Source organism: Ailuropoda melanoleuca, chromosome 2, assembly GCF_002007445.2.
Source record: "Ailuropoda melanoleuca isolate Jingjing chromosome 2, ASM200744v2, whole genome shotgun sequence".
Classification (NCBI taxonomy): Eukaryota; Metazoa; Chordata; class Mammalia; order Carnivora; family Ursidae; genus Ailuropoda; species Ailuropoda melanoleuca.
Genome location: NC_048219.1, coordinates 88,493,988 through 88,517,558, shown reverse-complemented (window position 1 = coordinate 88,517,558; position 23,571 = coordinate 88,493,988). Strand labels below are relative to the sequence as shown.

General features: G+C 43.1%; 2 protein-coding genes across 6 annotated transcripts in view; one reads left to right on the top strand and one right to left on the bottom strand.

Annotated features, from left to right (window-relative positions):
* The window catches only part of POGZ (pogo transposable element derived with ZNF domain), a 31,652-nt gene extending 17,841 nt beyond the window's left edge, over window positions 1-13,811 (top strand). For all 5 annotated transcript variants that reach the window (XM_019799745.2, XM_002919332.4, XM_019799746.2 and 2 more), the window contains 9 exons: window positions 4,782-4,882; window positions 5,405-5,551; window positions 7,984-8,118; window positions 8,453-8,625; window positions 8,782-8,922; window positions 9,361-9,417; window positions 9,612-9,724; window positions 9,922-9,946; window positions 10,089-13,811. In XM_019799745.2, the coding sequence (XP_019655304.1) occupies window positions 4,782-4,882; window positions 5,405-5,551; window positions 7,984-8,118; window positions 8,453-8,625; window positions 8,782-8,922; window positions 9,361-9,417; window positions 9,612-9,724; window positions 9,922-9,946; window positions 10,089-11,760 (2,564 nt within the window). In that variant the 3' untranslated portion in view covers window positions 11,761-13,811. The remainder of the gene's footprint in view (window positions 1-4,781; window positions 4,883-5,404; window positions 5,552-7,983; window positions 8,119-8,452; window positions 8,626-8,781; window positions 8,923-9,360; window positions 9,418-9,611; window positions 9,725-9,921; window positions 9,947-10,088) is intronic.
* An 844-nt stretch (window positions 13,812-14,655) lies between these two features.
* On the bottom strand, window positions 14,656-17,075 carry PSMB4 (proteasome 20S subunit beta 4). Its single transcript, XM_002919335.4, has 7 exons — window positions 16,904-17,075; window positions 16,471-16,677; window positions 16,011-16,157; window positions 15,753-15,834; window positions 15,285-15,401; window positions 14,975-15,063; window positions 14,656-14,776 (listed from the first exon to the last, which is right to left on the bottom strand). Exons 1-7 carry the CDS (start codon window positions 17,041-17,043, stop codon window positions 14,764-14,766), a joined length of 795 nt encoding a protein of 264 aa, XP_002919381.1. The 5' UTR covers window positions 17,044-17,075; the 3' UTR covers window positions 14,656-14,763.
* Between the last annotated feature and the right edge of the window lie 6,496 nt (window positions 17,076-23,571).

The window sequence follows — 23,571 nt, the reverse complement described above, 5'->3', positions numbered from 1 at the left end:
AGTTAGTACTCTGATAGGTTTTACATGAGACAAAAGATAACATTATAAACATTATGAGGTACCATTAAGACAGTGCTTTCAGTGAAACGTAAGATGAGGTGTGGAGTGTCACCTCCACTGTACGTCTAACAGATGAGGAAATATGGGCTGAACACAGGCTCACAAAAATTAAGTCATTTTCTTCAGAGCATAACATCTCTAGTAAGGTGCCTTTGTGAGAATTTGAAGCCAAGTCTTCCTGGAATATCTCCTGTATCCTTCAGGGGATTTCTGGTTTTGTTGTAGAGACAAAAATTACATAAATAAAGGAGAATGAGAACAAGACAGTATATTTATTATAAACCTGTGCATTGTATAATACCAGTGATGGTGAAATAGTTTAGAGGAGAGAAAAATCTGTGAGGCTAGATTTCCCAGGAAGTCATACTTAAACTTTTAGGGTCTTTAAATACAAGAATGATTTGGACAGATGAAAGTAATAAGAAAAGCTTTAAGGTTTTGGGAAACTGCATGAGCAAATTCGTGAAGACAGAAATATGCATGTCATCTGGATGCTTTGGGTGCAGATTAAAAACCTTGACAAAATGAATTAAACAGTAAGGACACCCATTGTATCGTTTAACTGAAAGGACTTGAGGTGGAGTAAACTTCAAGCCCAGAACTTGAGTGTTCTGCTATAGTTCTCTTGTCTCTGGCTTGTAGCGGGCTGGCTATGTTAATCTCGGGCATTACATTCAGGCACAAAACAGTGCAGGCGAGGAATAGAGCTTATCTTCCCATGTCTTTTCAGAATCTGTCTCAGGGAAGCAGAATTGCTTTCCCTGTATATCTCCTCGGCCTTGGTCATTTTGGCAAGGGTAATGGGATTGCCATTGTGGCTTAGGCTTGTGTTGGTCCATAGAAATATAATGTGAGGTACATATGTAATTTTAAATTTTTTAGTAGCCATTTTTAAAAATTTAAAAAAAAAGATTTAAAAGTTTTTTTTACAACCTCTTTTTTTTTTTTTTAACTTTATTGTTTTTGTTTTGTTTTGTCGTTTTGTTTTTAAGTAAGCTCTATACCCAACATGGGGCTTCAAAGTCCAAGATGGAGAGCTGCATGCTTTACCGACTGAGCCAGCCAGGCACCTCTGAGATTAATTTTAATAGTATCTTTTATTTAAGTCAGTATATCCAAAATACCATTTTAGCATGTAATCAGGATTTAAAAATTAATGAGATGGTAGAACTTTGGACTAATAATGTGAGAATAGAATAGATACTGGAATCGACCACTGTGCAGTTAGGGGCAGAGTAGCCAACTTGGTCTTGGTTAGGGCCCCAAAGTCTTCACTGTCAGTGTTGGAAAATCTGAATAACTCCTCTACACCTCCTAGTGAATACACCTCACGTTTATACAGAATCTGCTGGGTGGGCTTTTGTTAATTCCATTTATGTATGGACTATACATAGGAAAGATAAGTTTTTCCTTATGGGGAAGAAAAAATTCCATCCAGTCAGAACCTCATCAATCCTTTTCTCTTCCCTTTCCACTCTTGTTATGTCTGACTTTTAATTTTTGTGTATCTTGTGACTTAAAATTTATATTGATCAAAAACCTGAGAAATTGTTCACCCAAAGAGGTAAACACCTTTTCTATACTTCAGTATGTATCAGTTTTATTCTTGGATTCTTGTGTAAGACCTCCTTCCTGTACCCATAGCAGATCCTGCATAGAAGTAGCTTTTTTTGTTTTAAATGTTACATTAGTCACCATACGGTAAAAAGTAGCTTATTTTTTAATGTTTTTGGGACCCATTGCTTTCTTTTTAATTTTGAAAAAAAAAAAAAGTTTCCTTTTATTTTCTGAAGTGTTATTTTTTTAAAGATTTTATTTATTATTTGAGAGAGTGAGAGAGAGCACAAGCAGGGAGAAGGGGAGAAGCAGGCTCCTGCCGAGGAGGGAACCGGACACGGGACTCAATCTCAGGACCCTGGGATCATAACCTGAGCTGAAGGCAGACGCTTAATCAACTGAGCCACCAAGGCGCCCCTCTGAAATGTTTTTAAATGAAATTATAGTTGTAATGATCTTCCCCCCCAAATACTTAAGTATGTATCTCTAAAAAAATAAAGACCTTTTTCTTATATACAGCCATAGTACCTTTGTCAAGATTTAACAGAAGCAATCATAAATCCTTAATATCATCTAATACCTAGTCCATTTTCAAATTTCCTTAATTGTCCCCAGAACATCAATGGATCATTACACCTAATTATAGTAATAGTATAATCTTAATCACATTATGTTTTTCTTCACACTTGTTTAAGGGCAGTAGACTGAAGAAGAGGTAGAGTTGAGGGAAGGATGCTTCAGGCTTAACCATGGTCAGATGTCAGGAGGATCCTGTGTGGAAGATGACTCAACCAAGGGGGGACTAATTGTTTGATAAAGTCTTGGAATATATGGAATGATGAGGTTGGCTGGACCTTAGAGAGGTATAAGATGTCTATCCTTTTTTTTTTTTTCTTTTCTTTTTTTTTTTTTGATTTATTTATTTTAGAGAGCATGCGCGCACACAGCAGGGAAAGGGCCAGAGGGAGAGGGAGACAAGCAGACTCCCCACTAAGCAGGGTGCCTGATGCAAGGCTCGATTCCAGGACCTGAGCCGAAATCAGGAGTTGGATGCTTAACTGACTGAGGCAGTCAGGCGCCCCTCGCCTTTCTTTCATAATTTGGAGAACAGGAAGCAGAAGCTGTAGTAATTTACTCCTTTTTTCTCAAAGTAAGAGTGTGTTAGGTGTCAAGGACATGAGGGTAATGGTGCTGGGAGGGACCGTGTTAGGATGACCGTTTTGCAAAATCAGTTAATTCTGTCTCTTGAATCTTTCCATACCAGCTCCAGTGTGGAACTAGAACAGATGTGGATGGTTACTAGAGATGTCTTAAATCCACTGATGCCTTAGGTTTCTGTCTCACTGGTTTTCTTGGTATGAGATAATATATATAAATCTTAGCATGGTGTTTATGTGTTAGAAATTGCTTTAGTTAGTGTTGTTGTTAGTATTGATGTTGTATGACAGCTGTACCAAGAGAGCTGATACGTAGGTTGTAGGAAGAGCTTCAAGGTTGAGTGAGATTGCCCAGGGAAAACACTGAATAAGAAAGGTTAGGACAGAAGGTTGGAAAGCACCAATATTTAAAGGTGTTCTAGAAAAGAAAGAAAAGCAATTAATGACAAATTAAGAGGCAAAGGGGAAAAAGGAGAAAATATTGTCATTTTTACTTTTTTAAAAGATTTTATTTATTTATTTGACAGAGAGCACATGCACACAAGCAGGCAGAGCAGCAGGCAGAGGGACAGGGAGAAGCAGACTCCCCACTGAGCAGGGAGCCCAACGTGGGGCTCAATCCCAGGACCCCGGGATCAGGACCTGAACCAAAGGCAGACGCTTAACAGACTGAGCCACCCAGGCGCCCCAAAAATATTGTCATTTTTAGTTGACAATATTTCCCAAACATGTCGTGCACTTCCGTATCTCTGTGCCTTTGTTCCTGTTCTTCTTTTGGTCCCTCTGTGTGACAGACTCCTGTTCTTTCAACATTCAGTTTATATATTTAACAGCTTCTCTTCATTCTTTTAGACAGAATTCTTTATGTATTTGTGTCTTTGTAGCACCTAACTAATCTCTAGGCAGTGCTTCTACATGGGTTGCCGTACCCCTTTGAGAGTAACAAAAAGTTGTGAATCCTCTTCCCAGAAAATAAACATTTTACTCTTTTGCAAATAATTTCAGGGCATACCGAGGTTCCCTGAGACATTGTCCATGGACCCCAGATTAAGAATCCCTGGTTTTTGTTTGTTTACTTTAAAGAATTGTTTCAACTTCAGTCTTTTGGGGGAACAGGGGTTGGACATTTTCCAGTAAATGCTTAAAGCTTCAAATTTACAATTTCCACATTTGCAAAAACTTGAAAATAATTCCAGTGACTGTAAGAAGAATAATTATTTTGTCTAATTCAAAATATGTAGCAATTTAAATTATCAAAAATTCAGAGTTGCAGCCTTCTAAGCTTGACAAAATGACCAATTTCAAAGTTGAATCATCTCAGAAACTCATAACAAGGCAAGAACTTCTGTTCATTATTTGTCAGTCTCTTGAGGACAAATTCTTATACTCATTTAGTAGATGTTTGGTAAATGTTTGGAATTAGTCATAGGAGACAATCATTGTCTATCTTTGAGCAGAGGGATGGAATAGTGTAGTAATTTAACATAATTCACTTGGGAGTGGTATGTAAAGCATAGACACTGTATTCACTGGAAAGATACAAGGTATTAGAAGCCAGCTGATGAGAAGTAGGAAATCATGTGGGCTTCTACGGAGTTTCTGTCTGTGAGAATGGCAAAATGACCATTCCTAGGTACATTCTGAAGTAATGGTGACAGAACACAGAGGTGTAGACTCAGAGATAGTGCCTAAGTGTAGGAGGAGGTGGGGAAGTGAGAAGGGAAACAACCAGGAGTCAGAAGGAGGCTGAATTAGAGTTGGTGGTAGAATATCCATTAAAATGTCCTGTAGACGGTTCAGAACCTAGAGTGGAGCTTTAGTAGGAAGTCTGAGGTAGAGGCGTAAGGTTTGTTGTTATCAGCAACACAACCATTTTAAAGAAAGAAGAGATTTAATGATTTACCGACTATTGAAAGTGAAGATAGAGAAGTCAGAATAAAGATGATGAGTCAGCAGGACTTTGGTCTTATTTTCAGGTGGATTTATTGATTATTTTTCTTCTTACAGCCAAGTGCAAGATCTGTGAGTGGGCGTTTGAGAGTGAGCCACTATTTCTCCAGCATATGAAGGATACTCATAAGCCTGGAGAGATGCCTTATGTCTGCCAGGTATTGCCTTTTTCTCTAGGGAGCTTTAGCCATCTTGCTCTCAGGCTGAGTACAAAGAACCCACTAGTGAACATTGCTCTATACCTACTACATGCACTCAGTTTTAGGAACTCTGGGGAGATCAGAAGAAATGATAAACCTAGGGTCTGTTCTCAGGATTTTCCATGCCAGAGAAAACATTAAAGGAACATGTGCAGGTACCCAGCCAGGGAACCCAGTCAGAGAACATGCATACATACTGCAGGAGTGTGTCCTGAACGGCCCTCTAGAGAGGGACAACGAACACTACTCCTCTAATCACGAAGTGGATTGTTTTCAGACTTTCTTGTCCCTCCCCTGTTTTTATCTTAATCCACAGCTGAATCTCACAAACAGCCCTGCATTACAGTCAGAATAATAATTTGATTTCTATACATTTAGGAAAACTTATTTTTTTCTCTTATTTTGACATTTTTGTTGCTACCTCTTTTTTAAGGCCTCAGTTGTTCACTCTTAGCTTATTTTCCCTCTTATGTGACTCAGGTGTGTCAATATCGCTCCTCACTCTACTCTGAGGTAGATGTCCATTTTCGGATGATCCATGAGGATACTCGGCATCTGCTCTGCCCTTATTGCCTGAAGGTCTTCAAAAATGGCAATGCATTCCAACAGCATTACATGAGGCACCAGGTACCAGGCACCAAGCAGTTCCCATATTCTCATTTTTTTAATTTTATGGATGCTGGGGCCAGGGCTGAGCTAGGCAGATAATTTTGGTAGGGAAGATACTATATGTGTGTTTGCAAAAATTTGCCTAATTTCAGTTACATGCCGTGCACTGGGCTAGGTGCCAGGGATTTGGTGGCGTATAAGACAAATAGTACAGTAGAGCATGGAGAGTATTGTGTTAGGGAAAACATAAGATACAGAAAAGCATATGCCTGTTTGGGGAGCCTGCTAAGGCTTCCTTGGAGAAGAATAGACCTGAAGTATGAGGAAGGGCAAGCCACATGAAGTGGGATGGAAGAACAGTGTCCTCCAAGCAGAGAGTGAGAGTATGAAGGTTCAGAGAATTAAAGGAAGTTCAGTGTGGTTGGAGTGTGGGGTACAAGGGGGAGGTTGGAAGTTAGGAAAAGTGGTGGAGAATGCTGTAAGCCATGGAAAGGAGTTTCAACTTTTTAAGTCATTGGGGAGGCATTGAAGGGATTTTTTAAGTCCTGGAGTGATAGGTTCAAATTTGTTTGAAGTTATGATTACACTGGCTGCACTAGGAGAACAAATTGTAAGAGATTAAGACCAGAGTTAGGGGGACGCGCCAAAGGCTCTTTCGGTTTAGGTGAGAGGCAGTAGTGGCTTTTGGCTTTGAAATGAAGAAGAAGATAGAGTTGAGAGATACTGAGAAGGTAAGTGATATTTATGATTTAGAATTGGATTTGGTAAAGGTAGTGAGGAAGAAGTTAGCAATAGTGCCTAAAATTCTGTCTCAGGAAAAGTGAATGAATGGTGAGACTGCGTATTAAGATAGAAACACTGTAGAAAGAAAGTAAGGTTGGCGGCGGAAATGGGGATTATATGTGTGGGTATTCTGAGTTAGCAGTGTCTGTGGACAGCAGCTATAGTTGTTTATTAAACAGGTAGTTGGAAATATAGGTCTGAAGCCTGGAAGAAAAACCTGGGTTATAGAAAACGTACTTAGGAATCATAATTATATAAATCAAGTGCTTTTAAACATAGAAGTTGCCATGTTGCCTCACGCCCAGTTGAGAATAAGATGAAGGCTTCGAACCTCTGAAGATTCTGTGTACAAAGCCAATACTGTAGCCCTAGGAAGAAAACCAGAAGAGACTTGGTGACAAGGAAACTGAGGGGAGGAAGGTGTTTTGAAGAAAGGGGTGTGATCGAAGTATTGCAGGAAGATGTCAAGCACCATAGAAACTTAGAGGCCAACCTTTAATTTAGCAATGGTGACAGGAGCCATGTGGTTGGTCAGGTGAGGAAATGGAGACAATTTATTTTTTAAAAGTTTCAGAAGGGGGAAGACTGAGGGTTGGCACATCCAGGGGAAGAGGTAGTAGGAGAGAATTTGTTGTTGCTTTCGTGTTTTGTTTTTAAGATGGAGTAAATAGGGCCTTGTTCTAAAATGCTGCAAGAAAGGGGCTGCTAGAGGAGGAGAGTGAAGGTGCATGGAGAAGGCACAAAATGGAGAACCAGATGGGTGCACCTTTGCTTAACACTTGCCGGGTCTGCACACACGTGCCTGCACTCTCACCTGTGAGCTCCCTCTTGGGCTCACACACCCATTTGCATAGGGGTGACTGTAATCCCCCACGTGTGTATTTCCAAAGAGCAGCATGGAAATTGTCCCTTATACTCAGGTAATGGACCCTTGTTAATCCTGGGAAGGAAACCATAGACCTGGGTCCTGTTTCTGAAGGATTTCAATAGTGGTCAGTCTGAATCCTCAGACTTGTCTCACAGGGACAAGTGCATGTCTATGTATATTGATGTGTTAAGAGGAAAGAGAGCAAGGGATAGAAAGGTGTAGACAAGGTATAGAAAAATACTGTCATTCATGTTAAGAAAGAAACAGGGAGGTGGTGATTGGAGATATGTGTATGTTACGTGGTTATGCGTATAGACTGTCCGTGAAAGAATACCCGAGAAACCGGTAACAAGTTGTTTCTGTGCAAAAGGATGGAGGGTGGGAATTGAAGGCAAACTTAAAACATGAAGGAGTATGGAATAAAAAGTAATGATTTTTTTCATCATGTACATTTTACTGTGTTTTAAAAAATGAGAAGAGTGTCCAGGTAGCACCGTCTGCACTGTAAAGACAAAGTAGGGGCAAGTAAAGCTTAAGCCACTAATGCACATTGTTAAACCAAGTCAGGAAGAGATGGTTGGAGGACCTAGTCGTCCTGGGTGTGAGTCTGCCTTTCTTTGGGACCATGGGAGGAGATAATTCTCAATGGTAGGTTTTGGTGTTGTGTATTTCTTTCTTCCTCTTTCAGTTATCCACAGAAAGGGGGAAAGAATGGTTGTTAGCATTAATCTACTTTTTCATCAGGGAAGAAAATTTATTGGGAACCTTTAAGGGATTCTCTTTCTTTTTCCCCCTTCAGAAGAGGAATGTTTATCACTGCAACAAATGCCGGCTGCAATTTCTCTTTGCCAAGGACAAAATTGAACACAAGCTTCAGCACCATAAAACCTTCCGTAAACCCAAACAGCTGGAAGGTTTGAAACCAGGCACAAAGGTAAAGGGCTTGTTGCAGTTTCTTTTATAGATCCGAGGGGGTGGGGAATAAAGATTATCAGTATTCTGGGGCTCCTGGGTGGCACAGCGGTTAAGCGTCCGCCTTCGGCTCAGGGCATGATCCCAGCGTTCTGGGATCGAGCCCCACATCAGGCTCTTCTGCTATGAGCCTGGCTTCTCCCTCTCCCACTCCCCTTGCTTGTGTTCCCTCTCTCGCTGGCTGTCTCTATCTCTGTCAAATAAATAAAAAAATCTTTAAAAAAAAAAAAAGATTATCATTATTCTGAGGTGTTTAGCATGGTTCGTCTCTAATTGTTCCTTCCCCTGGCTTGCAGGTGACAATCCGGGCTTCCCGAGGGCAGCCGCGAACTGTTCCTGTCTCCTCCAGTGATGCTCCTCCCAGTACCTTGCAGGAGGCAGCACCACTGACCTCCTCAACGGACCCCCTACCTGTCTTCCTTTATCCCCCTGTCCGGCGCAACATCCAGAAGAGAGCTGTTAGGAAAATGTCAGTGCCCTCTTCTGGAGGCTGGGGGCCGGGTGGGCACGACTATTCCTATAGCCAGTGTAATCTAGTAACCTTTTAGCAGGATCAGTTGTCTGAAGCCCCCACAATTTGAGGACTCCTGGGGCGATAACAAGAATTGTCCTTGTTTCTTGGCAGGAGTGTCATGGGCCGGCAGACGTGCCTGGAGTGCAGCTTTGAGATCCCGGATTTCCCTAATCATTTCCCCACTTACGTACACTGCTCCCTGTGTCGCTACAGCACCTGCTGCTCTCGAGCCTATGCCAACCACATGATCAAGTAAGTCACGGTTAGACCAGCGGTCGTACCTGGGAGTTCACGTTCTCCAGAACTCATTTCATTCCCTCCTTCAACTCTTAGAGCTGTTTGTCCATCTCTCCTAGCAGGGTAAGAGTCAAACCCATGTTCATTTGGCTTTGATGGCCTGTGCTCGAATTTTGTAGGACCTTGCTACTTCAACAGTGTGGCCCAAGGACCAGGTGCAATAGATGGGAGCTTGTTAGAAATTCAGCCTCTGCTCCCCACCCCCAGGCTGCTCAGTCAGAATGTGTGTTTTAATAGCTCTCCTGGTGATTCACATGCATACTAACTGGCTTGGGTTAAGGTGAGGATGGATTGAAGTGGCATCTCTTTTGTCAGGGCATTGTCAGACACTGGTGATCTCATTTAATGATCAGAACCCCCTAACTCCTGCTGTTTTTTCTTTGTCTTTCTCAGCAATCATGTTCCACGCAAGAGCCCCAAGTATTTGGCTTTGTTTAAAAATTCTGTGAGGTAAGGGAAAACTTAGTGATGGTCTCTTAATTTTTCACTTCTTACACTGAATCCTTTTAATTAACTTGGGGGCGGTATGTGAATTAATTTGAGAAAGAGGAGAAAGGATACTGTCTTTGCTTTATTAGGCCTCAGATTTTATCCCTAGTGTCACTGATACACTTGTTTTATATACTCTTGGTTCTTTTTCTTAGTGGAATCAGGCTGGCTTGCACTTCCTGTACCTTTGTTACCTCTGTGGGAGATGCCATGGCCAAGCATTTGGTATTCAACCCCTCTCACAGATCCAGCAGCATCCTGCCACGGGGTAAGTAGTGGTGATGGGAGTTAGTGGGACAACAAAAAGAGAAAATAAGGATGCAAGTCCTACCATACGAGTCAGGAGCATCTCTACCTGGGCTAGTTCACCCACTGTTCAGATAGACATCACCGGACATCTGTATAAGACTGGAGGGCTTGTTTCTTCTCGGAATTAACATTTCTTTATTGTCTCATTTCCTATAGGACTCACTTGGATGTCTCACTCAAGGTAACAGAAACTCTCTTCATGGTTTAACTTCTATTTTCAGTGTGTTTCATCTTTTTTTTATTATTATTATCATTGCTACTATTAGTATTTCATTTTCCTAGTTTAACTGGACTTTCTTTTCCTGTCTTTGCTAACCCTTTAGACATGGCCACACTCGTGACCGAGTGCATGACCGGAGCTTGAAGAATATATATCCTCCTCCTGCCTTCCCCTCTAATAAAACTGCCACTGTGAAATCTGCGGGGGCCACCCCAGCTGAGCCTGAAGAGCTTCCGACTCCTATGGCGCAAGCACTCCCATCACCAGCCTCAACCGCAACCCCACCACCAACCCCAACCCACCCCCAGCCTTTAGCCCTTCCGCCCTTGGCTGCAGAGGGGGCCGAATGTCTGAATGTTGATGACCAGGATGAAGGGAGCCCAGTCATCCAGGAGCCTGAGCAGGCAACAGGGGGCGGTAGTGGCAGTGGGGTTGGCAAGAAGGAGCAGCTGTCTGTGAAGAAGCTTCGAGTGGTACTGTTTGCCCTGTGCTGCAATACAGAACAGGCTGCCGAACACTTCCGAAATCCCCAGCGACGGATCCGGCGTTGGCTTCGGCGCTTCCAGGCCTCCCAGGGGGAGAATCTGGAGGGCAAATATCTGAGCTTAGAAGCAGAAGAGAAGCTGGCTGAGTGGGTGCTAACCCAGCGAGAGCAACAGCTACCTGTGAATGAGGAGACCTTGTTCCAGAAGGCCACCAAAATAGGACGTTCTTTGGAGGGGGGGTTTAAGATCTCTTATGAGTGGGCTGTGCGTTTCATGCTCCGGCACCACCTGACTCCCCATGCCCGGCGAGCTGTGGCCCACACGCTACCTAAGGATGTGGCCGAGAATGCAGGACTCTTCATTGAATTTGTACAACGACAGATTCACAACCAGGACTTACCCTTGTCCATGATTGTGGCTATTGACGAGATCTCCTTGTTCCTAGATACGGAGGTGCTGAGCAGCGATGACCGTAAGGAGAATGCCCTGCAGACTGTGGGCACAGGGGAACCTTGGTGTGATGTGGTGCTGGCCATTCTGGCAGATGGCACTGTCCTTCCCACCCTGGTTTTCTACCGAGGACAAATGGATCAACTTGCTAATGTGCCAGACTCTATATTGCTGGAGGCGAAGGAGAGCGGCTACAGCGACGACGAGATCATGGAGCTGTGGTCAGCCCGCGTGTGGCAGAAGCACACCGCTTGCCAGCGCAGCAAAGGCATGCTTGTGATGGACTGTCATCGCACTCACTTGTCAGAAGAGGTGCTGGCTATGCTCAGTGCCTCTAGCACCTTGCCTGCGGTGGTCCCAGCGGGCTGTAGCTCCAAAATCCAGCCGTTAGATGTATGCATCAAACGAACTGTCAAGAACTTCCTACACAAAAAGTGGAAGGAGCAGGCTCGGGAAATGGCAGATACCACGTGCGATTCTGATGTCCTGCTTCAACTGGTGCTGGTCTGGTTGGCTGAGGTGCTGGGCGTCATTGGGGACTGTCCAGAGCTGGTGCAGCGGTCCTTCCTTGTGGCTAGTGTTCTGCCTGGCCCTGATGGCAACATTAACTCACCTACGAGAAATGCTGACATGCAGGAGGAGCTCATTGCCTCCCTAGAGGAGCAACTGAAGCTGAGTGGGGAACAGTCCGAGGAGCCCTCAGCTTCCACTCCCCGACCCAGGTCATCTCCTGAAGAGACAATTGAGCCTGAAAGCCTTCACCAGCTCTTTGAGGGTGAAAGCGAGACCGAGTCCTTTTATGGCTTTGAAGAAGCTGACCTAGATCTGATGGAGATTTGAGTGTTGGGGTCATGAGCGGGTGTGGAGTGGGGGGTGGGAAAGTGTGAAGGGGGGGTAGAGGGATTTAGGGAAAGGGGGATATGCCAGGTTGGGTATTTGGTTTATATTTTTTAATTTTATGCCACCACTCCCCCCGATGTTGACTTCTGTTTCCCTGTGGATTTGTGGATTATTAGGAATACCAGTAGTGATCCCGTCTGAGCCAAGGAGCTGGCCCATTGGTCGTTCACTTCTGCTAAAAACAGGTTTTTGTGACTTTTTTTTTTAAATTTAAATCACTGTGTTTGGTATTTTTCTGACAAAATCAAGAAAAAGAAAAAAAAATTCTTTGTGGGCGAATGTTAAATTTTTTGTTTCCCCTTTTACCTCAATTGTATCATAGTACATCTGGGTTTTTTTGTTTGTTTTACCGTGTGACAATGTCTTTGGGCATGATGCTATCCAACCATTGTCAATGTGAGAACATTTCTGAAGATGGGAAAGACAAAAATATGTAGCTCACAAACTGGTTTATTATATATATGGATAAAAAAATTTTTTTTCATTGTGGTCTTAACACTTTTAATATAAAAATGAAAATGGAAAAAAAATCCCACTGAACTCTCTCTTCCTTCTCCTTTCTTTCCTTCCCTCTCCAGAGATGTTGGTTTCTACAGCAACTCTGAGATATAAAATTGTGGCTTTAAAAATGCATGAAACCACCTCTCATCCAGAACGATGAATTAGATTTGTTTTTCCTCACCACCTTCCCTCCAACAAAAACATGACAAAACCAATATCCTTTGCACTTGGGATCCTTAGCCCCTTTTCCCATGCTCACACCATCACTCTGGACAAAGGATCATACGTGTGTCATTAGCAAGCAAGAGGTACTGAGGTGATCAGTGTTAGGGTGGAAGCCATTCTCAGTGTGTGGGTCTTCATCTTGTTAAGTGGACAGCATGCCTGTTCAAGAGATCACAAGTCCTACAGCCAGGAGCTAATTGTGCAAGAAGTTACGTGTTGAACTTTAAAAACAAGACAGAAATCCTGCTTTACCCTGTGGCTTTCCTTATTTCTCTTAATGCTTAGAGAAGAATGTGACCTGAAGAAGAAACACACAGGGGTGTGCACAAAGAAAGACATGAAATCTTTATTTTTCACTGCCAGCTTCAAGGAAAGAAAATTTTTCTACAGTTTGCATGAGAGATTTTTTTTTTAACTGTATGTACTCATGGTTATAAACTGAAATGTACGGTATCATACAGAGAAAAGGAACAAAAACCCAAGTCCAGCTTTCCCACAGCTACACCTTCTGTCCATCCCAAGGCTTTCAGCAACATGTCCCTCCTGGGAGCCAAGGAGGCAGCCTGCATAGGCTTGTAAATGGTTCATCTTTAAAATGTATATAAGTGGAACATTTAATAAAATGAGGGGAAATGGATTTATAAACAATGTGGTTTTTTTTCTAGGTAACCCTATTTTAGTAGGCTTTCACAGACTGGGACATGCTCAAGATGTGATGGGCCTGGTGGTACGGGTGTGATATTTGTTACCACCTGTTTCTCCTCACCTCCATTTTTTGGTTTTTTAACCCCCAGCACACTATAATATAGTGAACTGGAGTGATCCCGCCCATAAACAGCTTGGCCAGCTTCATGAACCCATGGCATCTGAAAAGTGAACTGAGGATCCATCTTCTCTTGGGCTTCTCTTCCCCAGCTTTTTGCCTGATGCCATTTTGACAGAATTTGGACTTTGAAGTCAACCCTTTGCCTTTGAGAAAGTTCAAGAACTATGGTCAGCTATCTACAATGACCTAATCCTTCTCTTTGGTAGTCTCCACAGCAGCCCCAGCCTCAGCAGAGCTGGGTTCCTGGCCTCTGCGTACTGTATGACTTTCTTGATGGGTAATTTTTTTAAGACCATAACACCAACAGTGGATCAGCTGGGTTTTGGCCAGGAAGTTATCTTTGTGGATTCCGCCCGCATGGCTTAGTAGTAGAAGGAAGTTTTTTTTGTTTTGTTTTTTTATAATTCAGTTTAATCAATAAACAAGTATTTATTGACTACTTTCTGTGTTGAGACTGAATATGTGGAAGACAAATGGAAAACTCGTGGTTTCCTTTTACTTTCATTTACTAGTTGGTTGTAACATGGATGATAAAATGGAGGGATATTTTGATCCCCTGTCAGCTCTCTCACCTCACTGAACTTCTGAAGTAGTTTCTGAGTTTGTTGCCTATACTAGTTTCTCAAAGCAGTTTAGAGAGGATATGCACCAGAATCACCTAGGGTGTTCATTTTTAAAATTCAGGTTTAACACCATTTTGGAAGAATTTGGCTAATGCCCCAAATGATTTGACTCACAGCTAAACTTAGGACTTTCAAATGAACACACAATACTTTTTAAGAGGTTTTCCGATACTAGATTTGGACAATAAACATGTAAATTAAATGTTGAAGTTACTTAGTATTCCCTCTGTTAAGGGTGAGGAGGTGGCATGGGTGATGGATTGATGCTGGCAGGTCCTCCCTGGGAATAACCTCACCCAGAGCAGCTTTACCAGATACATTTCTATCTTTGAGATGGTGTTTTAACCTAAAATCACATTTGCAGCCAACATTAAACCAGAAAATTTTTAAGAATCTAGCACATGGGTGGAAATGTGGAGGAAAAATGTTAAGCACTTTGTTATCCCACAAAGATTAAGCCTGGCCCGGCCTCTGTACAAAGCTGTTTTCTAGTACAGGCCCAAATGAAGACAGTGGATCTCCTGTACTGTCATGCAGAAAATCCTGTATTTGCTGGAAGAACCAAGAGGCAAAGAAGGGTTCTCTGAGGGAGATGGCATGTGGCAGTACTTCACACTTTCAGTCCCGGTGTGATCTAGTCAGACAGTAAAACCACTCAGCAAGCATTTCAAAGGATTTATTTTACAATAGAAAAGTATACCTTTGAACCAGCCAAGTTCAAAGTTAGAAGAAGGGTACAACTGTAGCTCTGGATAATGCATCTGTATTTCATTCAAAACCACTAAAAAGGAAGAGAGCATAATAAAATTATGAAGCCATCAAGGGAGGGAGGAATTCTATCCTCCAACCAAAATTTCCCTCTCCACCCAAAGAATTCTTTTGGTTTAGACCTCCAGAAGAAACCAGCTTAGTGCAAGCCAAGGGGCATCCCAACTATTCTACCACTTATTTTTAATTCTGTAATTTTAATTTCAATCACCTGATCATGTGAGCAATCTCCCAGTTAGTCTCTGCAGACAGTGGTCCCTCTATTTCAACACCTTTTTCGGTGACAGTGGCGATTTGAAACTGAAAGAAAGCAGAGCTCCCAATGAAAATGCCCACCCGCGCCCCCACCCCATGAAACCCCTGAGGCCTGCTCAAAGGTCAAAAGGAGAATTTTCCCCAATCTGAAAATAGGAAATTTGGCAATCTATTCTTCAAAAGCAAAGACCCAGGTATTGCAACTATCCAGAGCCGGAGAGCCTGCCAGTTAGAGTCCCGTCATCTTTATTATTCATATCCCTCACCCGGTTATAAGAACGGGCATCTCGGTAATACAGCACTCGCATACAGCGTTCCACTAGCTCTCGGGCCTCAGTCTGGCTCAGGACTGGCTGCTTCTCCAGAACTTCTCGCAGGAGAGGCTAGGGAAATGGAAAAGCATGGGAGATACCAGGGGGTGAATACCCATCGGTCCCAAATCCACAGCATAAATGTCCAAAAAAAAAAAGTGACAGTCCACCTATTGCCTCACCAGAGTGAATTCTTACCTGTGCTAACACTGACTTGAAGGGTAAATTCTAGGGCATCCCTCTTTTCACATAACACTCTATCACCAGAACGTAGGTGCCAACACATACAGCCTCCAGACTACAAAGAAAGCCATCTGCCCAGCAGTAGGGATCCTGGCCTAGTCCTCACGTTGGAATTTCAAGGGAAGAACAAGCAAACAATAACCAGCCCCCATTGCCTTGTCTTCCTCCCCTCTCACATACCTGAGCCAAGTATGCACCATAACCAGTGGCCAGCGAAGGGGCTTCGTAAGCTACACCAAGCATGTCCACATAACCGAGGAAGCTAACAGGGCACAACAGGTCAAAGAATTCATTTCATTTTAGGTTTTGTTAGGTATCTTAGCTGAAAGATGGGGCCATGGGGTCTGAGAAGTGGCATTCACTCAGAGGGAAGGGATAAAACACTACACAGACACTAGAAGTTGGGTGGTCAGGGAAATTAAGTTGTTTCAAGTCAACCTCTCTCCATCAGCATAGCCTCCAATGACCATGGTGTTCCACAGGGGGTTCATCTTGGAGCGGCGGCTGTACATGGCCCTGGTCAGCCATGAATGAATAGCTCTAGGACTATAGCTGTGTCCATCTCCCAAAAGCTCCTCATCAATCCTGAAAAGGAATTGGTCACGAAAAAAGGGAAAGAACGGAAGACAGGAATTTCATCCACCACGACCACCACCACCACCCTCCCCCCGCCAAAAGAAGTTACCACAATCTTCCCCATTTTACACCCCCTAACGCCGAAAACTATGTATTGCAAACATTCTCATCTTCCACCCCCAACAATTTTCCTGTCCTCTGTTGCAACCTCAAACTCCTCCACTCCAGAACTTCTAAGGGGATTTAAAAAAACAAAACAAAACAAAAACAGTGAATTCCTCTCCCCACCTGGGATATATTCCCTATTCTCCAGATAACTTACACCATCTGGCCGAGAACTTGCTTCAAATACTGGAAATCTGCATAGTCTCCGGAAGCACCCAGCATGGTGCTGTCGTTGACTCGCATAATGCGAGAGATGTTGCGGAAACGAGCCAAGGAGCCGTAGGAGCCCAGCATGTCTGCTGCAATCACCACTCCACCCTCAAACTTAACGCCCAAGACCGAGGTCCCGGTCACCATGGGGTTCCTAGACAGAGGGAGGGAGGTCTGGCGAGGGGAGAGGCACGGGAGAAGAGCCGGAGCTCTCTTCCACGCAGTGGGGTCCGCTTCTGATTTTCCATGTCTCCTTTCATTCTTCAGGACTCTCGGCCCCGCGGTCCCCGCCTCGCCCTCCCCGGCTTCCTCAGAACCCGCCAGCCCCACCAGGCCTCACCGTCCCGCCCCCTGCGCAGGCTCAGACGCGGAGAACTTACTGCGTGCGGGTAATCAGACCCCCGTAGGTCGCGGCCTCCGGCTCCACGGAGGAACCAGCAGTGGGCGGAATGTGGTAAAACTGCCCCGGGGCCGGACCGCCGACCCAAAGTCTGGACCGCGACTCCAAAAACGCTTCCATCTTACTTACGGTGGCAGAAGAAATGACAACGCTTGCGCCAACGGAAGCGGAAGTGACCCTTCGGTGGCCACACCTTCTTCCTGCCAGCTGCTTTCAGTAGCCATGTTGATGAGGTCACAGCAGGTGGTAAGCATCCTCGTGGTTGCCAGTAGAGACCCAGAGAGCTGGAATTGCCTGAGGTCGCAGCGCTTCGCCGCATCGCGGTAGAGTCTGGGCTAGATCAGAGTGTTCTGACGCACTGATTCAAGGAGGGGGAGGTTGGCAGGGAGGTAGATACGGGGAGCCACTTAAAGACACTGAGGCAGAAATTCCCGTGTCCTTTTTAGGATCTTGAGCAAAAAGCCCCACGTGAAACGAACTCAACCAGGATCTCTTAACATCTGTACTTCTCAAAACAGCCTTATGTGGTAGGCATTATTCAACCCATTCTATAAATAAGGCTTGTGGCGTAATTTATCTGGCCACACAGCAAGTAAAGTTAGATCTGAGTTTTCAAGCCCAGATTTTAAAAAGGAATAATATAGGGACGTCTGGGTGGCTCAGTGCGTTAAGCGTCTGCCTTCCGCACAGGTCGTAATCCCAGCCTCCTGGGAGGCCGCTCAGCGGGGAGCCTGCTGCTTCCTCTGCCTGCCCCTCCCCCTGCTTGTGCTCTCTCTCTCTCTCTCTCTCAAATAAATAAGGAAATCCTTATAAATAAAATAAAATTCCCTGATTCAATTTGAACCAAAGCAATGCATGAAATTTTAACCTAATTAAGTAACAAAATATCTTACTAGGTCATGAAACCCTGGAAAGGGAAGGGTCAAGATCTTGTGTTAGAGGCACCCGACTGACACCCTTTGTATCACCTTTTGCTCTTGAAAAGTACACTTTCCCCTCTAATAAACAGCCACCTCCTCCCCAAATCCTATATTCCAGGTGACCCTCGGGCCGCTCAGAGTTTTACTTGGACAAATAGCAGGCACTTAGGGTGATGATGGCTTACTGGGATTCCTCGAAAACTCCAAGAATACCTTATTTGTAGCTGCCAGAGCCCTCATCATATGAACTTTAAATCAGTCAGTCAGCAATTAACTGGCTATGTCCCTATTTAGAAGTGACCTCCTGGCTTGCTGGTTTTTGGTTTCACTCCTTTTTAGGTCCCCAGAATAGGGCTCTTGTAGGGCCAGTCTAAATAAAGAAAAGTGAAAGGATCTAGAATCATCCAGCCCGTGAGTAGAATAGCTCTCAAACCACCAACATTTGATGATGCAATATTCAAAAGAAAGTGACCAGCATGTCTTTTCTTATGAGGTGAAATCAAGATGTAAATTAAACTGAAACAAGGGAAATTAGGAAGTTTCTTTCTTCTCTTTTTAAAGCATTCTGGTATTACCTTGGAAAAAAAAATTTTTTAAGAGAGGGAGAGAATCTTAAGCAGTTTCCATGCCCAGCATGGAGCCAGACATTTGACTTGATCTCACTACACTGCGAACATGACCCAAGCCGAAATCAAGAGTTAGACATTCAACTGACTGAACCACCCAGGCGCCCCTGGAAAATCTTTTTTAAGTGTGCCTAATTTTCTATGGTTGGCTGTTACTTTGAGTTTAATTAACATTTAGCTCCCACCAAAGTTAAAGCTTTTAAGTCAGCAATCCCTAGACTGGTTTTGAAACCTGTCAGGATATTCTTGGGTATAGGGGATGTCCTGAAAGTCTCAGAAAATAAATAAAACTAGACTAAATTGGAAAATAATAACCATCATTACATCCACTTCAGAAACATTTTCACTGCTCTACTTTTTAGGAGAAATGGAATTTGAACCTTCAGAAGAGTTAAGGATCATTTCCTAACCTATTCAGGGCCTGGCCCCAGGGGGTATAACAGAAAGATGAGAAAGAAAGCACATCCAGCTTGTCCATGGCTGCACACTCTATGAGACTTCCTTGAGGATTTTTGCAGTTTTTCATCTTCTGTAATTCATTTCTACAGTATCTCTCTTACAGCACATGTCACGCTTGTCCAGAGACTCTCCTCCACCAAGAGTCTCACAAAGGCAGTAACTGAGATTGTCTTTCAACAGTGTCCATTGATGCACGAAAGTTTTTAATTTTGATTTAGCCCTATTTATCAATTTCATCTTTTGTTATCCATACTTTTGATGTCATATCCAGGAAATTATTACCAAATACAATGTCATAAAGCTTTCCCCTGGTTTTCTTCTAAGAGTTTTATAGTTTTTAACTCTTTTTAAAAAAAAAAGATTTATTTATTAACTTGAGAGAGAGTGAGAGACAGAGCAGGGGGAGGGGCAGAGGGAGAGGAAGGGAGAGAATTTCAAGCAGAGTCCTCACTGAGCGTGGAGCCTGACACAGGGCTCCATCCCATGCCCCTGCGATCGTGACCTGAGCTGAAATCAGGAGTTGGATGCTTAACTGACGGAGCCACCCAAGTACCTGTAGTTTTAACTCTTATATTTAGATTTCTTACCCAATTTTTTGAGGTTTTTATTTTTAAGTAATCTCTACACCTCATGTGGGGCTCAGACTCACAACCCCAAGATCAAGAGTCACATGCGCAACCAACTGAGCCAGCCTGGCGCCCCATAGATCTCTTATTCTTTTTGAGTTAAATTTTGTATATGGTATAATGTAAGGGTCCAACTTTGTTCTTTTGCATGTGGATATCCAGTTTCCCCAATATTATTTGTTGGAAAGACTGTCTTTTCCTCAGTGAATGGCCTTGGCACTTCATGGAATTCATGGATCATATGTGTGAGGGTTTATTACTGGGTTCACTGTTGTATGCCATTAGTCTATACGTCTATCTTTATGACAGAACCACACTGTTTTGTTTACTGTAGATTTGTATCAAGATTTGAAATCAGGAAGTATAAGACCCCCAACTTTATTCTTTTTTAGGTGTTTTGATAAAAGTATCTTTTTGCAATTTTTTTGTGGTGGCATTTTTTCCCTTCATATAGAAATCTAGGTTAACAGTTATTTTCTTTTGGAACTTTAAAGATGTTATTTCATTGTCACCTGACTTCTGTCGTTTTTGTTAGAAGTCACATGAGTGTCATACTGTTGTTTCTTTGAAGATAATGTGGCTTTTTAATTCTGACTTATTTTAAGATGTTCAGCAATGTCTTTGATGTCTGTTAGTTTTAGGTATACCATGGCATGGTTTTATTTGTATCTATCTTCCCTGGGTTTGCAGAGCTTCTTGAATCTGTGCGTTGTTATCTTTCATTACTTTTCAGAAATTCTCAGCCATTATCTCTTCAAATATTGCTTTTGCCCAACGATCTCTTTTCTCTCCTTAGACTCCAAATATGCTGTATATGTATGTCCTCATGCTTCATAATTTTTGTTTTCCATTCTTTTTGATCTCTGCACATCGGCTTGAGTATTTTCTATTGACCTGTCTTCCAATTCACTAATCCTGTGTTCTACTGTGTCCGGTTTGCTGTTAAACCCTTACATTGGATTCTTCATTTCAGATTTTGTATTTTTTTTTAAGATTTTATTTATTTATTTGACAGAGATAGAGACAGCCAGTGAGAGAGGGAACACAAGCAGGGGGAGTGGGAGAGGAAGAAGCAGGCTCATGGCGGAGGAGCCTGACGTGGGGCTCAATCCCAGAACGCCGGGATCACGCCCTGAGCCAAAGGCACACGCTTAACCGCTGTGCTACCCAGGCGGCCCAGATTTTGTATTTTTTTTAAGTTCTAAAATGTCCATCTGACTTCTTTATAGATTCTAACTCTGTTTAAATTCTCCATATTTTCTTTCTTTTTTTTTTTTAAGATTTATTTATTTATTTATTTATTAGACAGAGAGAGACAGCCAGCGAGAGAGGGAACACAAGCAGGAGAGAGGAAGGGAGAGGAAGAAGCAGGCTCATAGCGGAGGAGCCTGATGTGGGGCTCGATCCCAGAATGCAGGGATCACGCCCCGAGCCGAAGGCAGACGCCCAACGACTGCACCACCCAAGCGCCCCAAAATTCTCCATATTTTCATCTATATGTCCATTAGTCTCACTGTTTTCCTTAACATGGTAATCATACTTAATTTTACATTCTTGTATGCTGCCCCTAATATCTGGATCGTCTGTGGGTTTTCTTCTGTTATCTTTTTCTTTTCATTTTGGTCATGTTTCTTTTCTCTAAGCAAATAGCTTAATTTTTATTGTCTTCTAGAAATGATGAATAATTCTGGAGGCTCCACAGCATGTTCTTTTCCACCGGAAAGTGTTCTCCCTTTTTCCTTTCAGGCAGTTAGAGTGAGGGCCTGATCACCTCAATCCAGTCAGGGATTGTCAGGCTGTGTCAGGGTTGGGTTGCTGTTTCAGTCTGTTTGCTCATATTCTGCAGGCGTGTTCCTCACAATCTTCTGATTGAAAACTGGGCAGGTATTCATCTCCTTAGCCCTGAAATACTGAAGAAGGTTCGAGCTAGCTCTCCGGGCTCCTGCTCCATGCAGCTCAGAATCTGGCAGATAATCTTGAGGAGGAGACCGTTGAGGTTCTTGTCCTTCCTCTGCCTCAGCAGGTCTTTGTTTCCTAACCAATAATCAGACTGGGAGATTTAGTCTGCCTTTCAGAAGCTTATAGTCAGGCTCTCCAGCCTCCTGGACATTCCAGGAGTTCAGCAGATTTTCCATGAATAAACTTGCCCCCTTGAGTTTTCAGCTTTCAGTTGGTTAAGTGTCTGTCTTTGGCTCAGGTCATGATCCCAGAGTCCTGGGATTAAGTCCCACATTGGGTCCCTTGCTCAGCAGGGAACTTGCTTCTCCCTCTGCCTGCTGCTCCCCCTGATTGTGCTCTCTCTCTCTGACAAATAAATAAATAAAAACTTCACAAAAAAAAAAAAGGAGGGGCGCCTCGGTGCTCAGTTGTTAAGCATCTGCCTTCAGCTAGGGCCATGGTCCTAGGGTCCTGGGGTCGAGCCCCGCATCAGGCTCCCTGCTTAGTGGGAGGCTTGCTTCTCCCTCTCCCCATCCCCCTGCTTGTGTTCCCTCTCTCACTGTCTCTCTCCATCAAATAAATTTTAAAAATCTTTTAAAGAAAAAAAAGGCAAACCACCCTTGAAACTACCATCTAGATCAGGAAGTGGAACCTCTCCAGCTACCCCACCCAGTCCCAGTCACAATTCTCTCCCTCCCCTAAAGAGTAGCACTATCCTGACTTTTATGATAATCACTCCCTTGTATTCCTTTATAGTTTTATCAAGCAAGTATGCTTCCCTGGACACTCTACTTCAGTCTTTCCCACTTCTTTGATTTGATATGTATTTTGAGGTGTTTTTTCTTTTTTTCAATCATTAGCCCTTTTCAATGACATGTTATTCTTCTCAGTATCATTGTATATGAATCAACAGTCTTTTTTATTATTATTATTATTTCTTTATGAGAGAGAGAGAGAGAGAAAGAGAGAGCACAAGAGAGGGAAGGGCCAGAGGGAGAAGCAGATTCCCTGCCAAGCAGGGAGCCTGATGTGGGACTCATCCAGGATCCTGACCTGAGTTGAAGGCAGTTGCTTAACCAACTGAGCCACACAGGTGCCTGACAGTCTTTTCATTTCATCTTGCCTTTTAGGGATAGTTAGGAGTAAGAATAAACCACTTATTTTTATAATTTCTATTCTAAAATCTGTAGAATTATTATTTTTTGATGACCTTTTGACTGTTGGTTGCAATGTGTCCAGTTGGATAAAATAGTGAAGATTTGCTAAAAGTGTGTTAGTTATAATTACTTAAAATTTTAAATTATGTCATAATCTTTTAGAAGGAGAAAAATGAATTTAGAATGAGAAGGCAAAAAACATCAAATTTAAAAGCTACTGAGTTCCAGGGGCGCCTGGGTGGCTCAGTTGGTTAAGCATCTGACGCTTGATCTCAGCTCACACCTCGAACTCAGGGTCTTGAGTTCAAGCCCTATGTTGGGCTCCAAGCTGGGGGTGGAGCCTACTTAAAAAAAAGAAAAAGCTGCCGAGTTTCAAACAATTAAAATGGCTTAAAGATAATTCCCTAAATTGACAATAGAGAATAAAGCTCTTCAAGTACAAAAATTTGATTGTTTGAGGAACGTTCATACTTCACATGGTGATTAGAATTAGGTTGCAGATTTTGTTAGTTACAGGTGACTGATTTTCCCTGAGCACCCAGCTCCGGTCTCCCAACTCTGCCAACACCCTGCCCCTTCCCAGCTCATCTCAAATTGTTGTCTAGGGCACGAGGCTGGTTCAGTCATTAGAACGTGCAACTCTTCGTCCCAGGGTCCTGAGTTCAAGGCCCATGTTGGGCGTAGACACTACTTAAAAAATAAATAAATAACCAGTCAGGTCATGTCATTAAAAAAAAAAAAATGTTGTCTAACCTTTCCCTTAATCCCTCTCATCTTGAGCTGATGGGAACTGCTTTCATTCCGCCTCTTGTGGAGGTGATGAAACAATCTCCAACCCCATATGTTTGACGTGTGTACCTCCCTTCTGCCTGCAGTCCGGGCTTAGCTGATTATATACTAATAGTGTAGCTCGCCATGTTCC

Bases quoted from the DNA above. Each gene is read 5' to 3' on its own strand.
- PSMB4 (XM_002919335.4), bottom strand. From the start codon at position 17,043: ATGGAAGCGTTTTTGGAGTCGCGGTCCAGACTTTGGGTCGGCGGTCCG. The intron at 15,402-15,752 runs GTATGTGAGAGG...CCATTTCCCTAG, and splicing joins ATGGTGCATACTTGGCTCAG to CCTCTCCTGCGAGAAGTTCT. The intron at 15,064-15,284 runs GTGAGGGATATG...GCTTTCTTTCAG, and splicing joins ATGCCCGTTCTTATAACCGG to TTTCAAATCGCCACTGTCAC.